Raw genomic sequence first — 18,058 nt, forward strand, 5'->3', positions numbered from 1 at the left:
CTCATAATAGTGCTTAAGACATATTGATTGAATGAATAAATATACCTCTTCCCCTTTACTTTGCTAATCTTCTGCTTATAAGTTATCCTCTGCTCCATTCAACATGGTCAAATGCTATTTCTCCTTCAAGGCAAGCTCTGACTTGTTTTGTGACCTCTCCCTATCCACTTCTTCCTTATGGAAGTCTTGATCCCTTATCTTGTCTTGCCTTATATTGTGAGTTCGTTGTTTTGGTTTTTCATGTGTAATCATTGTCTTTAAGTAGATTGCAAATGACTAGGGACCCACTTTACACAAAATATCAGGTGTTTCTTAGAGAGTTATTTGCAGCCCGTGGCTGTTTGTTGTAATTTTTGTCTTATTTGACCTGTGCAGAATTGCTTCCTTCCTTTTTCCTAAGTGATAGCCTGACTTTCTTTTGGACATAAACCACTCTGACACCTCTAATCCCTGTACATCCTCAGTTCCACGTGACCCCACCCACTCTCTCCAAGGGCAAGCACAGGACTGGGCACTTGCCAATCGGAGGAACTCATTCTCCTGCCCAACATGATTCAGATCAGGCTGTGAGCCAAGCAAAGCCCCAGAATTTCTGCTGGAAGAACTGAGGGGCCATCATTATCTCACAGGAACTACAATGTAGTTATATTAACTAGAGCAATACCTTTAAAGATACAGTTTGTGATTTAACCCAGTTGCAAGAAAAATAGGGTCAAGTGAAGAAGATAAATAAAAGACTTACTCCTGGATCCATCTGTGCCAGATCTCTCAGCTGGGAAGTTTATCTGTAGCCTTTTCAGTTGCATAGGTTAAAAATTTTCCTTTTTTCCCTAAGCTAATTTACTTCATTTTTGTCGCTTGTAATAACAGAGAACTGCCTAATACAGTTGTGTTCTTTAACCATGAAGATAACATTCACTAACATCTTCTAGCTTACTCATGATGAGATTTAGAGAAAAAAATGTGGATTACATAACAGGAACGCTTCCTCATTAATGGAAAAAAAAGAAACAAATGCATTCTTCTTGACTTAAATTTCATTATTTTGCTGCTTAAACAAGCATATACTTTCATAATATTTAAAAAAGCTTCAAAGACCACTTCTGTACTCCAATCTGTAAAAAATATTTTCATTATGTTTATTATAAAAATATAGATGTTTCCACTACAAATCATTTTACATTAGTAAGTGGCCATCTACATTGTACAACATAGACTAAATGAGTAATGTTTTGAAAATACAAGTTTAAAGTAAATACATGTTGCCAATCTTATCACATTTATATATGGCTTAATTGATACTTAGTACAGCATAAACTGGGCCAGTTACCAAAAATAAATAATATATGTAAATCAAATTTAAGATACAAAACAGATCATACCGTACATGACATCGTGAAGGAGTTGTGGTTCCGTGTTTATTGAAAGTCAACGCAGTTCCTGTACAAAGAGATGGCCACACGCATCCTAGCACCTCTACTCCACAGTTTGGAATCACACACTGTTGTGTTTACATATGTACAGGGTAAGAATTGTGTAAAGTAAATTTATAAGAGGTCACATAGAAAAATAGGGGAAATATGAGAGCAACAAACTGTCTATACCATCTCTACTTTCAAATGTAAACCAGAGCCAAAGTAAGTGAAATAGATTCAACGATCCTCAATTTCTGTGGGTTCATGACATGCACAGATTTTGCTGAGTATGCTCAGAATAGTATCTAAGAAAGTAAATGCTAGTCTGGGAAAAATGAAATTGGAGCCCGATTCAGATCTCAATCTAACTCCACCACACAAAACATTTGATTAAATAAATGTTTTCTAGCTGTTTCTAGCAGGCTTAAGTGAAATTTGTAATTAATTTCATAACCTCATATATCTTTTTAAAAAGCTCAAGCTCTTATATATCCAATACATAATTCTAGTAAGATGATTTGACTATAAGGAATATCCCAGAAATTTAAGAAATAATCTCATATATGGAGGAACACAACCTAAGCCTTATTACACTCAATTTACAAGAGATTATCACTTGTGAATTTTGATCTGTGATTGTAAGCTGTATAGTGTTCCATTAAGCATAAGAGCATACATGTTGCAGCATTTTTTATCCATTCCATTCTTGTGACATATGCATTTCTTATTCCCATAACATGATCATATCAGCATTAGAAAGAATATAGACAGAGCTAAAATGGTGCTTCACAATATATTAGTGTCGAGATCTCCACTGGGTACATCTTTTCAAATATTACTGAATATGATGACATTTGACCTTTATAGAATAGTAAGTCTAAGTTCCTGCAATGACAGATCTCTCCATTGCCTACAGATTTTGAGTCATTTGCTAGACAACCAGCTATTTTGAAAATTATAAGCCATACAAATGCAAAGAAGTTCAATGCTTCTAAGTTATACACCAAAATTACAACAGGTGCATTTCAGTGGAAGACTCTTAAAGATAATAATACCCGGTATTGGTGATCACAATGTTTAATTAATTTAACTAAACCCCAGTGGTGCAGGTAAGTAGTTCAGTTATCATCATTCCCTACAAACAGCTTAAGAAGTTTAAGCAAAGAGATCAAGTGACATTTCAAAGCCAGTCAGCAGTGAGTTTTTGACTCATGCACTGGCCTATAGGCTCTGTTGCCAACTAATGCAACAATCTAAATAAGATTCCAATTCTTTCCAGTGTAGCTATTCTCTATTCAGGAGCTCTAAATAGCTTCTTTACTAACGAAGGGAGGTGGTGATCTCCTAAGCACCGGAGCAGGGCAGGCATGTCATTGAGAAGCCTTTACACACCAGCCAATGCATCACACTAAATTAACAGTACACACTTTCTAATAAATGGAAAGATAAAAATTGATGGGATAATCCATACTGTGAGAGATTGGGCTAGTCTATAAAGAGGGAATGGGTTTGGCTTCTTTCCTTTCATATAGATAGATAGATACATAGATACATATAAATGGATGGTTCAAAAAATCTGGAAAGAAACTCGTCATTCTCCTTGTCTAGTTCACCATGTTTCCTACTGCTGACAATTTGAGAGAGCATTTGGCACTTGGCTGTAACAAACCCAAATTAAATCATCAAGGTATAAATAGAAAACAATAAAAGCAATTCAAAAGAAAATAAATACATACTTTTCTTCAAAATTAAGACAATTTTTACATGATAATACTGAAGGAAGCTAACAATTAAAAATGTGGAGTGCTTAAAACAACTACAAACTTCATCTCTATATGCTTTTAACAGATAAAAGAGAATAATACAATGGAAACGTAGTAAATATGGCCAGATAGTTTGAGGTATAAATTCCTCGATTTAGCTTGTGTCTAAGGAAACAAAATACCTGTTACAGATTTCTTCTGTGTAGAAAAATATCACAAGTCTTTTCTCTAGTGGCTCACAGTAAACAGAGCCACCACGTTCATTTTGTCACTTCACTTGTTTTGCTCCGTGATCATCAGTTTATAGTCAATGGCTCTATGCTAGTTCTTCATCATTTCACACTGAAGAATTTTAATTCAATTCATCGACTAATATAAAAAAGCAATTACAAAACAAAATACACCCGCCCACCCATCCACTAAATGATCGGGGAAAATAAAGGGTTTTCCAATTCCACTTTAAGGCATTTGTACTCATATCTGAATGTCTTATTGGGCTTGGAACTGCCACCAGTATCTCCAGCATTGTCATCAATCTTCAGAGTAATGCTACATCTTCCACAGCCACCACTTCTAACCGGAAATAGCATTTTACACTGGAACTGGACCATTTTTTGATTGAGTTTCTAGAGCTTTAATGCTACTGATGATCTTCTTTTGTGGCCCAACCACAGTGACACCAACTTTTTTCATGTCACTGTAAAAACAGAAGAAAATGTCTGGTGAGAATCGTGGTTTCTTGAACAGTACGTAAGCAGAGAATTTCAATTAGCAAAGCTTGCACAACAATATACCCCAGTGCTTTGGACCTACTTTTATGATTTTTGCATCATCCATGTATTATATGTATCCTGGCCATTCCACTGCTATTCTTGTGGAAAAATATAGTTGGTGTAGTGGGTTGAATAGCGCCCCCTCAAAATTTCTGTCCATCCGGAATCTCACCACGTGACCTTATTTGGAAATAGGGTCTTTGAAGATGTAATTAAGACAAGGATCAAGATGAGATCACACTAGAGTAGAGTGGGCTCTAAACCCAATGAGACTATGCTGATTAGAGACAGAAAAGGGCACACAGTGACACAGAGAAGAAGGTCATGTCAAGATGGAGGCAGGGACTGGAGTGATGCTGCTACAGCCAAGCAATGCCAGGATCCACCAGAAGCTGGAAGAGGTGAAGAAGGATTCACCCCTAGAGACACTGGAGCAAGAATGGCCCTGCAAACACCTTTATTTCCAACTTCTGGCCTCCAGAACTGTGAGAAAATTAATTTCTGTTGTTTAAGCAAACAAGTTTGTGATAATTTGTTATGGCAGCCCTAGGAAATATTACAGGTGGTCAGACATTCTTTGTGGGGCATTATCCCTATCCCTTGAATCTGGGCCAGCTCAGGGACTGCTTTGACTGACAGAGTATGTAGAAGTGACACTTATCAGTTTTCTGCACTCAGGTCCTAAGAGACTGCTGGATTCCACTTATTACCTATTGAGACACCTTCTCTGGGCCCCAGATCTGCCATATAAGAAGTCTGATGACCCTTGGGCATTGGAGAGGCCATGTATAAGCACTTAGTCTACAGTCCCAGCTCCATGCCCATCTGTACCAGGTCAGACATAGAGGAAACCATCTCGAGCCCTCTGGGTTGGACCAGAGTCATAGTAGATGAATACTTCAATCAACACCAATGCTAGAGCAGAAGAATCAACCCCCAGCAAGCCCTGCCCAAATTCATAACCCACAACATTGTGATATACAACAAAACTGTTGTTGTGTTAGCCTTTAGATTAGAGGCAGCTTGTTGCACAGCCATGGGTAACTGGAACTATTTCTTTAAAGCATAAAGATCTTTCAAGGTAGAAAAAAATGACAAGGAAATATCTTTATTTATCAAAATTATTAAATTTAAAATAGTTTAAACTCAGAAACCAGGCACTAAAATAAAGACTATAAGAACACACAAAATTTCATTTAAGGGGAATAAGACTTAGCTAAACAAGTGTGAATGATTAATTAAATATTCTTTATTCGTGATAGTTCAGATAGTCACGTCTTTCAGGTCCTGGCTCGCGGGGCCATCCCTGACCCCCTATTTGACATGGTGAAACCTCTCTGAACTTGCACCCGCATGTCCTATTTTCATTTCTTCCTCCATTTTCTTCCAAGGCATTTATCACCATCCAGCATATCGTCTTTCTTTCTGATTTATTTTCTTTATTCTCTACCTTGTCCCACAAGAAGGTAAATTCCACATGAACAAGGATTCTTCTCAGTTTTGTACATCGCTTAGCAATCATACCCTGAACAACGGCTGCCATTTAATAGGGACTTAATATGTACTTACTAAAGAATAAATCAACAGTCCAAAGCATATTTATCTGGGGAGGTTGACAGAGGAGTAAAGTATCATTTGGCAGGGAGCACCAGGCAAACTGAGAATAGCAAGAACAAAGAGCACACGTGCAAACATGCACCCACACATACACACACAGAAGGGACTCCTTTACATTGAGCACAAAGGGAAGGACAAAGAAACGGGAGTTCAATTACGGAATTTTAATTCTTTATATACCACGGATCTATCTTTAAAATGAAGAACAAACATTTACCCACTTGTCCCCAAACTATAAAAAAAGTCAGGTTATGAATCTAGAGCTAGAAAAAAGGGCAGATAAAATATATGTGTACAAATCAATAGATCCTCACTCTTTTGTATTTCTTCTCTCATATTTCTTCCAATTCTATATCACATTTTTTATGACTCATACATTTTTCTCTGTCTCTTCCTTTACTCCTTCTTTATAATCTTAAAAAACAATGCAATAATTACGGAAAGCAGAAAAAAAAAATGTTCCAAGGTGGTATACTAATTTCCTGAGCTCTTTGAGAAATTTAAGCACAGTGATAGTAATACATGCTGGGAGACTTGGCCCCCACCTCCCCTCTGAAACTGAAGCACACACACGCCAGCAGCTGGGAAAAATAAGATGCTGAGAGTTCACAGACCAATTTGGGACAACTCTGAAGAGCTAGCCCAGCTCTAGGACTCTTGTCCCACTAAGAAGGGCTGAGTCCCGTCCCTCAGCCAATGCCCGCCCCCAGCACTCCTTTACAGATGTATGTCTCGAGTGCACAGCCCAAAAAGTCTTCTGCAGAAAACTGTTTCAGATTCTGCATCTGGGAACCCTGTATAAGCAAAGAGATACATACTTTTGTTTGTATTTAATGCAAAAGATTATGCTGGGTAAGGGAATTAAAGTAATCATCCCTGTAGGTTATGTCTTAGCTTGAGTTATTATATGCCGTCTACCCTCTAGCCCCTTGAGAATGCCTTCTACCCGCCACCCTGCCATGCCCAAAATAGTTTTAAACCTCCAGCTGCTATAGTCCCAAAGCACTCGCCACATGCTCACATCAGTTTACTAGTCCTTGAGAAGGGCAGTGGAAAAGCTCAAGACCAAAGAGCAGCTCAGGGTTGAGACCAGAGGTTCACGGGCTGTCTCAGACTGTAAAGGTGTAAGGGTGACACTGAAAATGGCCTCTAAGGGAGCGGGACAATGACACGTAACAACTAATCTGCCTGACGTTCATCCTACGCACTTAGTTCTCTCTGCAGTTTCTAAGTCTCTCTTGTTCTTTCTCATTCTTTGTTCCTTTCTCACATTAACCTTCTTAAATTCATCTTAGGCTATTAAATAACATTTAAAAGAATATGTTGTATTTACTGAATAAAACTGCAAATTTCCTGGACTTCTGTTGAAAATTAGGTGACTTGATTGGCTTTCACATAAAGAAAATCCCTAAACTAACTGAAATATATTAATATTTATTTGGGCATGAAACTCCATTGACCTTTTCCTGTGACTTGATAATATGGAAAAAAAAATTAGACATGGTTTTTGGTATCTCTGTCTTAATCTAAGAGAATCTCTAGAGTTATTAGGTCAAGGGAATCATTTCTGAATTGAATCTCGATGGCACAAAGAAAATAGATTTGAAAGGAATCAAATTCAAGCAATAAATCCAATACAGAAAAATGAAGGATAAAATATGGAGTTAAATATTTTGTAGCATTTAAGTTGAAAATGTTGCCTCATTAGATTTCCCCAAATTATTAGTATATCCAATATTTTTTATAAATTCTCATTTTTGTAATATAAACTAGGGACATGAGGTACACCACACTGCAGAGACCCAAGAAATAAACAATTCCTCTCAAGGAGTTTAAGGTCAATAGATGTTAATCCCAGATTGTCCAAGAATTGAGGAGAAAGAACAGAAGAAACAGAAGAAACAGGAACTGAAACACAGAGAGATCTGGAACCACCTGGCTCGGTGTGAAGGACCAAGGTGTGAAACAGCCAACGATCTCAGGAAAAGCCAGCTTTCACCTTGCATCTACATTATAGGCTGTTCAGATAATAATAATAATAATAACTAAGTGAAATGTTCTAACCAGCCACAAAAGAGCTTCCCGTCCAACAAGTGTTGTTGAGACAAATGCGTCACTACTTGGAAGTATAATAAATGTTGTCACTTCACCTTTTTACACGTTTTCTTAGCACATTCACAGCTTATAATGTCTGACCATATTTAAATTGTGACTAGCAGTTAATCTTATTAACAACATTCTGCCTCATCCACTTCTATATAGTGTTTCATTATCTAAGAGCTCTGAGTGTTGATATTTTATTGAGAACAAATATTTGTCTAGCTTTGCCTTTGAAAATCTGGCAATGGTGCAGAAATGTTCCACTCTGTGTTTGTTCTTTGCTATGCTTCTGTGCTCTAAGGCACGTGTCTTGTATATTGTAACCCTCATTGTTTATATTACTAAAATAAGAATTTATAAAAATATTTAAATACACTAATATATCCTGGGACTGTGTCTGATCTAAATAATGACCACAGAAACTCAAAGCATATTGTCAATTGGGACAGAAGTCTATTCAATAAACACTGTTTTCTGATTTAAACAGGAATGCTGACACACAGTAAGTAGACTAGAGTGAGTTTATTTTCTAAGAACAGATGCTCGTCTTCATTAGTAGATCCGTCTGTGATGTTTTATGTTTCTGATCGGAATGCTATTCCATAAATGGTAAACTTCTTTACCTATTCATTAGGCATTTGCATCTTTATTAATTACACTGCACACTCCTTTTTGACATCTAATCTGTTGCTCTCCACAGTGAGTGTTTAAATGATTGACAGGGTGACAATGAAAATCTTTAACTATTCAATAACATTTAAATATTCACATATTAGATGGAGAGGATAAGACTTAAAGGAACGGGAGGTCCCTAAAGAGTTTGCTTAATGTGACAAAGATGAAAGATAGACTCTGGCACAAAGATAGGCACAGTTTTCAAACAGACCATGCAAGCTATGAAACTGTGAACAGCTTTCAGTGTGTCAGCCCAGCACAACTGCCTTTCTCTGGAGCAGTCCTACATCCAACCCTCGGGGAAGGGCCCCGGCCAGTTCATGTTATCTCACCCCACCTCTCTCGAACAGAAATGATTAAGCCGTGGCAAACATATCTCTTTGGAGGAGCCAATCTATAAGCAGGACTGAGCCCATCAGAGTTTCTGTCATTGGGACTTAGAAGAAAGAGAGTTGGACACTGGTCCGTTGAGTGGTACACCAAGGTTGTATGACCTAAGGCTGAGACAAGCATTTTCAGCTATGTGCATGGGAATGCAGAAAAGGTCACTGTGTAAGAAAACAAAAGATGGTGCGGTCACATTAAAAAGTGAAGTAAATTGGTTCTCATTCACAGAGAGAAGAAGAGTATGGCTTCTAGTTCTTCACTTCCAGTTCCCAATTACAAAAATGCAGGAATATACTAATTATTATGCTATATCTGCTTATGTTTAAATCAGGGGCTTGATTTTGTGGGGTTGGGTAAGGGTAGGTCTGTTGGTCTATCTGAAGAAGGTCATATTTCAATGTAGACATTGATCCTGGGGACCTAATCTAATGAGAGAGGAAGACACACCAATACGCATCAATCTAGAAGGTGTTGTTGACGAACAGACCCAAGATCCAGCTCAGTGGTTACAGCAGACAGTAAGTAGCTCAGTAATTTAACTGATGTTTATGACACTTTAATTCACAACAGGTATGTTCACTGGGAAGTTCAGAATCATTCAGTCTCAAAAACTTTTTTCTTACTCTGTGGAAATCTTGGCTATGGTGTCACAAGAACTGTACTCCACTCCTGTGAAGATTTCCTTGCACTGTGCTGTCCGGACACCATTAAGCCAGTCACCTGGTGTGCGGAAGGTAGGGACGTCGACATTGCTTTGGTCCAGAAGAAGGTTTGATGGCCTGCAAGAAGGAAAACACCAAAAGGGGAGAGATCAGGAGTCAGCAGAGATGCTGCATGTCAAAATCTGACAGCAACTTCAACAGGAACTTCCAGACTTTGTGTCGCATTCCTGTTTACCTGCGGAATTCATCTGTCATGAAGGCTTCATCTGCTCAAGTTGGCAGCTTGTGAGAATACAGTATAATCATCTTGTCTCAGCACTCCCCCTCTCCACTTACGACTGCTTTTTAAATCATTGAAACTTTGCCAATGAAATGCATAAATATATCCATACATACTTTTATAATTTAATTTGTTTAACCATTAGCAAAGATGGTGGTAATTTAGGATCCAATTATAGCAGACACAACACACTGCGTATTTTGCTGTCTAATTTGGTGACGGATATGGTTTCCAACATTAACTCCTGCACACGGAATGCTCATTTGTAGCTGTACTGGCTGCTGTATAAAGGACAGTTTGAATAACCTAGACTACACTTACAGCAGGACATACAGTCAGTAGAGATTTAAATAATGCCACAAATGTCATTAAAAATATAAATTACAAAAGGAAAAGAAGAAATTAAATGAAAAACAATAAATGAAATTCTCGTAAAACTCGAATGGAGTTCGTGATAATTACAGAGATAGGTGATGGATAGATGAGGAGAGGGAGAGAGGGAGAGAGATGATGGATACTGTGACTGATTTATATTGTACAATACAATCAGCATTCAGAGGAACCTGTAGGCATGACTGTAGCTCTATGACCAACCGCAAGGTCTGGTGAGTCACAGGAACAGAAGGGACATAAAAGCAAAGGGGAAAAGGGGGAAGAAAAAAAGAAAAGAAAGAGGAAGACCAGGTTTTCATTGCTGTAAAGCCCAAAGAAGCAGCCTGGTGGTGAGCCGCTCTTGGGGTGTTTGCATCAGCTCGCACTGACCTCTGTAACTGTAGGTCTGGGTCACTCATAAGATTGAGGCCAGGCACCAGGAGGACAATTGATTGCTCTCTCTCTTTATTCTTTCCTCTTAAGGAAGGGATCTTGAGCAAAAAGTAGTTATGAAGCCCTTTGTTTGAGATGAATGATAATAATAATAACAACAGCAATAAGGATTATATTGAACATGTATGAGCACTTACAATGTGTCAGGGAAGACGCCAAGCACATTACACAGACTAAAGTGAGGACTTGAATCCTTACAGCTTTGTTAGGCACTGATGCTCTGCCCCCGTAATAGAGGGGGAAGCTCTAACTAAAGGAGACGAAGTTATAAATCCAAGTTCCTTCAGGCAAAAGAGAGATGGAGCTGGGATTCAGACACAAGTTATCTTATACCAAAGCCCACACTCTTGGTCACTATGCCATACCATCTAAGTGAAACTTTGTTCATATTGCATTTCCCCCATTTTCTCCTAAGCTATTTATGATTCTAGGATGTGGCCTCTTTGATTTTTATATTGGGTAATGCATAGTGGTTTGGTGCACAGATGCTAGAACCATAAGGCCTGATTGAATCCTGGGTATGGCACTTCCTACCTGTTTGACCTCAAGTGACTCTCTCAGCTCGGCTGTTTCCTCATCTATAAAGTGGGGACGATGGTATAATGCTGATTTCACAACAACGAAGACTACATGAGCACATGCAGACAGCACTTAGAGCAGTGCTGGCACGGAGCAAGCTGTCAGTCATCCACTTGTTATTCTGACAGAAGATGACACACCTAGTGAAATGGTTGAAGTTTTTAAAACTTCAAGAAGAAAATAACATAGTAAATTCCAGTTTATACAAATTGCTGGGAATGTGATGATCTTGTTAACTCCTTTTTTTTTTCTTTTTAAAAAGGCGCTTTTTCTAATGCTTTTTGGTGAGGAAGATTGTCCCTGAACTAACATCTGTTGCTAATCTTCCTCTTTTTTTCTTTCTCCCCAAAGCCCCAGTACATAGTTTTATGTCCTAGTTGTAAATCCTTCTAGTTTTTCTGTGGGATGTCACCAAAGCATGGCTTGAGGAGCGATGTGCAGGTCTGTACCCAGGATCACAACTGGTAAACTCTGGGCCACCAAAGCGGAGCACACGAAGTTAACCACTACACCACCGGGCCAGCGCCAATAATGCCTACAAGCTCACAATGATTCCACAACCAATGCTTATAAATGGATATGCTATTCTGCCTTCTGTTGTTTCTGTTTTCATTATTGCATATATTATAATAATATATATTTATATAAAATAATATCATAATAATAAAATATATTATTAACTTTCAAACCGTATGTGTCATAACCTGACCTTTATTTTACAATTGAGAAAGTGCATTTGGATTTTGGCCCCTCAGAGTCATCATTCAGAATCTTTCAGGTTTTGTGCTACTGCAGATGGATTTAATCAGCATTGAGCTCTTGAAACTTCTTTAAATTATTATTTTTTAAATCCCAAATAATAGGGTTTTTTAAACTAGAACTTAAAATTTTCTTATATATTGAAAATTAATAATTTGCCTAAATGAAATCCATCATTTGAGGTACTTAAATTCAACATTTAGAATTAGTCATCAGAAGACACCGAAATAAATGAAGGATATATTGACGTGCATTTATCCTTACATTAGAAATAAATTTAGCTCTCTGAGGAGCCAAATCCAATGATGTTTTTAGAAATAGCATAAAATAGTAGCCAAATGAAGCATCCAGATAAAAATAAACTGATAGCGTTTTACCAACTAATGAATACCATCCAGGATACACGGTGAAAGCTCACATTCTCATGGCAAAGTCTCTCTGTGAAGTAAATCCATAAGAGTGCCGACTCTAGCCACACTTACAAAGCGGTTTTAATTGGGAGGTTTCCACTACTACTGATGATATTTCCCCAACTCACTCCCTAACATACAAGACATATGCTTAAGTGCGAAGTTAAGATTCTTAAATCTGGAAAATTGTGTATCACACCCTAGACCTGCATGCTGTTGTTGGGGACACATGAAGGAATGTAAGCTGACACTTCATCTGGACTTTGATGGGGATAGATTACATTTATTTGATAAAAATAAAAGTTTAATGCTGAGTTTAAGAAAAACAAATGTCAACATGACATTTTGGTTCTTCCTGTGTAGGAAATAGACCAATAGCTAGCTCCCCGGTGGTGGTCCTTGTGGAGTGGAGGAGAGCTGGAACACAGGACCCCCCAACCTTATTTACATCAGACTAAACTCCACTACTTCAGTCCTCTCTACCTCAAGTGTTGGAAAAATTAAAATTATGAAGCTTATAAGTTATATTTATGTGTTATGGTTTAGTGTTTTGTAACTAACCTTCAGAGATTATCTCTAAAAAAAAAGGAAGAAAGAAAAAAAAATTAGGCATTATTTTGCAAAGCATTAATTTTCTTTCCTTTAAGAATATCTAGAAAATTACAAAATATCAATATAAAATTTTATAAATTATTCTCTTCTGAAACATAAATACAAGTAATTTTATATGATGCTTTAAATTACTAATTTGGAAAAGAAAAAGAACAGTTTATTTTCATAATTGCACATTTCTTGCTTTTGTTCTGCTCCTAAGAACTTGAGGAATGAAACATACAGATATACAACCCAAGATTCAAGACTTACTTGATATTCTTGCATTGTTTTAGCAAGGCTATCATGAGTGAAATAGCCTTTGTCACTATAGGGTATTATATGTACATAACATTGGACCCATGAGATAAGTCATGGAACCAGTAAACAAAATTGATAATCAGGTGTGAGGAAATTTTTTAAGAAGAATGAAGTGAGACCTAGAAATAAGACCATAAGATATTAAACTACCTGCAGGCCTGCACAACCCCCCCCCCCCCCCCCAGGACTTCGGTTTCTACAGTAGCTGTAAGTTAGAATCTAATGCCAATTCTTGGTCCCATGAAGAGCAATACTCTTTTATTTATTGGTTGTGGGCGTGAAGAATCAAACGCCAGGACATTTATTCAGAATATTTATGAAGTGTGCCTAAGAGCAAAATGAAGAATTTTTTCTTCTCAATTTAAAATTGTTTTATTTTTAAACTCAACACTATAGCCAGACTCAACAAGACTTTAGAGAAAATTAGTGTAAACGAATTGAAATAGAACAGGACGTGTGGATTAGAGATTAGAGTGAACCCAACAGAGTTTTTCTGTTTATTACTCTGATCAAAGCACAACGAAGACAAAGAATGACCCAATTTTAATGCCAGTGACCTTAGAATAACCAGCCCTGCAAAGTATCATTTTTCCACTTCCAGGATTTCTCTGGGGATTTCAAATAAAAATTGGTTCCTTTCCTCCTCTGAGAGGACATCTGGAGAGTTTATCAATGGATAGGAATTTGTCTCTCACTGCGAGGAGCCTGTGATGTCTCTTCATGCGCACTGAGGGAATGTGGGCTTTCAGAGCAGCTGCAGGCTTTGGCGTCTTTTAGACCCAGCCCCAGACGTTGGGTCTGAAGGGGAAATTTATAGGCTGGGTGATGCGCACCGTGAGCTCACACTTTCACTAGACAAATTAGATAGGTTCCAATCCGTGCAGCTGTAAACGATGTCCTGCAGAGTTCCACCTGATCTTTTACAGCTTTTCATAAATCAGTACCTACTGGCCGCAGAACGCAGTCATTAAAAAGAGATCATGGAAATTACATGTTTGCTCAGGGGAAGTAAAAAATAACTTTCCTCCTTTCTCTCTCCTGCCTTGTATTTAGGTTTGTGCATTATTCTTTTATGGATTTTCATACTGTTGCATTAAAGAAGTACACATATATTTTCTTCCCATCGACTCTTATTTTATCTGTAAATGTTTTCATACCAATTAGCACCAAATATTGGGGAACAAATGCTAATAACAGCTGCCAGTCCCAAGAATATCTTCTCATAATGATCTCATTCAATATTGCATTCGAAGTTTAAATCACTAGGTTTGCACATTGTTATCCTTTTACAACATAAAAAGCCCCCTTTTAGTTTACAAAGGGCTTTATTTTTCATGTATCAAAAATAATGATTAATACACATTTCTTGAATGAATAAATAGATGCCTACTGAGTCTAGAAGTAAATATCAATAATACTGGAGATGTGTACTATAACACTATAATTGTCTATTTTTTTTCTGTTGCGAAAGTTTCAGGGAACAAATTAATTCTTAAGAGGAGTTTCCTATAGGCAAAATATTAATTACATATACTTTTATTGTGTGTAAGAGTAATATAATTTTCATCACCTTTTATAATTTACTGTTAATTTTATTATTTTGAATGATTTCTTCTCACTGTATTTCAGGGAGAATATCTTGTCTTTGCCAAGTTTTTTAATGGGTATTTATAATGATCTTGATCTTTTTATATCTAACATTAAAAATTCCAGATAGGATTAAATGAATTTAATTTTTCATCAGTAATTAAAAATAATTTTAGTATATATAGTTTCCAACAGGAGATTAGTACATAAATGGCACATTAAGGAGAAGTCAAGTCATCATGTTTATTTTAATTGTCTCTAGGCCTTAAGCACAAAAATCTTCACAGTTATAGCTATTACATCTGCTTTAATTCTTCCCAAGGGTAAAATGACCTACTTTGTTTTTCAAGATTAAAAAAAAAAATCACCTATTTGGCATATTTGCCTCCTTCTGAAAGGTTCTGGATCATGTTTATTCAGTGAGGAAAGTCACACCCTGTCAGTTTCAGAATTGGAGGTCAAAGTAATTCTGAGAAACAGATTGTTCTTTAATCATTAGATTTCTCTTAAAAGATATAATATTTATCAAAACAGCAGTTTTTCTCAAAAAGAATTACATCATGTTTTTAGAGATCACAAGTATTTTATTACTACTAGTTTAGTGGCATTAACAAAGAAAAACTATAAGTATTGCTTATTTTTGCTTCCTTTTGTCCTGCAAAATAATAAAGACAAATCTCTTCAAATTTAGCCATCAATGAAATAGTCCAATGTATTCAAAATCATTTCAATTAAATTAACTAAGTATGATTGGGTCTTCAGAACTACATTTTAAATATGTTAGTTATAGTGATTGTCTTTATGCCATGAATTTGGTTCCCTTCACTTTAGAACTTCATTCTAAATATATTGCATGTATTGTTTGATTTGTTGTGCCAAAAATTTGGATTCCATCAATTTACAATAATATTGAAGGATCCAGTGACCTTGAGAGTAAAAATTCTAGGCATTTCAAGGACAAGTCATTTCTCTACTTCATTTTATATACATAAATATCCAAAAATAAAAAGTATATCTTTCTATCTGAATACAAGTGAATTCATCTCTCAATTTCTCTATTAGCCTTTTAAAATTTTTAATGTAGCTGCATTCATAAAAGTAGCTGAATCAATGTATCTAAACCCAGGAGTTATACGTTATAAGTAATATAAAACTATTTATACAAAAATAATTGTATAATATATAATATGTAACTATTATATGATACAATATATAATTATATATAAATTTGTGTTATATGTAATACAAAACTAATCTTTCAAAATCGTTTCTTTTAAAAAATGAATCTTGCTTATTTCTCTTATCTGTATACCAAAAGCATGTGTTGTGCAGTAAGAGAAAGTTTGTCATTGTAAGACGGTTTTCTATTTATTTTTATGGCAGCATTTTCTATCAAGAACTTCCTTAAGAAGCATTTCTCCAATTCTTAAAAAAAGTGAGGGAGGGGCTGGCTCCGTGGTCTGTGGTTAAGTTCGCGCGCTCCGCTGCAGGCGGCCCAGTGTTTCGTCGGTTCGAATCCTGGGCGCGGACGTGGCACTGCTCATCAAACCACGCTAAGGCAGCGTCCCACATGCCACAACTAGAAGGACCCACAATGAAGATTACACAACTATGTACCGGGGGGTTTGGAGTGAAAAAGGGGAAAAAAAAAAAAGTGAGGGAGTTTTATTTTTACCCTTTGATGCATGTGCATTATGATTATATTTTTTTTCTAAATTTCTCAAAAGAACTATTTTCACATTGCCTTTTCCATTATCCAATTAAACCAAAACCTCTTAAAATTGTACATGTATTTATCACTCTAAAGCAATCAGAATAGTTCTCTAATTAGAACTCAGTGTTCTCATTGCACACTTGAATGGCTTTTTTCCTCAGTTGTCATTTTTTCTCACTCTTTGACAGCTTTTGATAACGTGGTTCATCCTATCGACTTTTGGAAAATTCCTTGAGGTGTGGTTTTTGCGACGGTCTAAGTTTCATCCCTAACTCCGATGCCCCTTGTTCCTGCCTGCCATTCCACATCCTCCACTCTGCAGTTGGCACTGTTCTCCAAACCTCTGGCTAGAGACTGTTTGCTTTCTCTCTAGGTGGAAGTCTATGCACTGGGTTAATGTTCTGAGATATTAACGGACATTTCATACATTTTTCCTTGTAGAACTGCCATGCACTGGCATTGACTGACTAACAATCCCCTTATAAGGAGCCTGGAATCTCCATTAGTTGCCACTGCAGCTTGTTAGATAGGATGGCATCATGCACTCATTTCAATTAGTTTCCTGGCTCTTGTAGACATTTGAGTTAGTGACTTCTGGACTGAGCAACTAAGACATTTAGAGGCTTCAGAAAGATCCCTGGGCCCCAAGGCAGGACAGAAGCAGCAAGGAGAAGCTCAAAAGTACAGTCTGGCAGGGGCAAGCCTTGTGGCTGGCACAGTAGTTAGGTTCTCACATTCCGCTTCAGTGGCCCAGGGTTCGAGGGTTCAGATCCCAGGTGTGGACCTACACACCACTTGTTGAGCCATCCTATGGCAGGCGTCCCACATATAAAGTAGACAAAGATGGGCACACATGTTAGCTCAGGGCCAATCTTCCTCAGCAAAGAGAGGAGGATTGACAGCAGATGTTAACTCAGGGCTAATCTTCCTCAAAAAAAAAAAAGTAACTACAGTCTTGGCAGATTGAGAGGAGGGAATGTCTCAGTGTCAACCATCGTGGATCAACCCCCTCGCTCTTCATAGGTGAGAGCTTCCTGATAATCTATGGGACATAGCAGCTTTAATTAGAAATTAAATAATTATAGAAAAGTAAAAAAGGTTATATTTATGGTGAAAACCAGCATTACTAGAATGATAGTTCTACCTATTAAGCATGTTTCTGACTGTTGCTTCTTTCATTATCTTTACAGGGAGAATGCGCTAAACTGTACACCTTGCTTTGACTTAAACGTCTCCCCCAGATTGAGATGTGAACTTCCAGCTTCTTGTGGGACTTGGTCTTGTTGTGTCCACAATGCTTGTCTGCCTCACCAACTGTTCTTCCTTCTGCCCTTCCTACCCCTGGCAACGAGAGTCCCATTCTCATAGCTCTCCACGCTCAGAGCCTGCAAGTAGTCCCCTGTACTTTCTCTGTCATTCTGTACATCTCATCCGTCGCCGGTCACCAGTAATACTCATTTCAGCAAAACTTTTTGAATTTGCATATTTTCCTTTTATTTCCTCTCCTCTACCCTAGCATAAACCCTTTCTGAGACTACTGAAATCACCTCCTAACTCCCTATCATGGACCTCTATCCCTCCAGCCCTTCTTAGGTGTAGC

The 18,058-nt window shown here is 37.3% G+C and overlaps 1 protein-coding gene across 3 annotated transcripts in view; it reads right to left on the bottom strand.

The window, feature by feature from the left end:
• Positions 1-1,233: 1,233 nt before the first annotated feature.
• EPHA3 (EPH receptor A3) overlaps positions 1,234-18,058 on the bottom strand; it is a 365,687-nt gene continuing 348,862 nt past the window's right edge. For 2 of the 3 annotated variants that reach the window (XM_046647947.1, XM_046647946.1), the window contains exons 16-17: positions 9,354-9,509; positions 1,234-3,875 (exon numbers count right to left, since the gene is read on the bottom strand). In XM_046647947.1, coding sequence (XP_046503903.1) covers positions 3,770-3,875; positions 9,354-9,509 — 262 coding nt within the window. In that variant the 3' untranslated portion in view covers positions 1,234-3,769. The remainder of the gene's footprint in view (positions 3,876-9,353; positions 9,510-18,058) is intronic. The other variant, XM_046647948.1, reaches the window with a different exon arrangement.

Source organism: Equus quagga, chromosome 21, assembly GCF_021613505.1.
Source record: "Equus quagga isolate Etosha38 chromosome 21, UCLA_HA_Equagga_1.0, whole genome shotgun sequence".
NCBI classification, from domain to species: domain Eukaryota; kingdom Metazoa; phylum Chordata; class Mammalia; order Perissodactyla; family Equidae; genus Equus; species Equus quagga.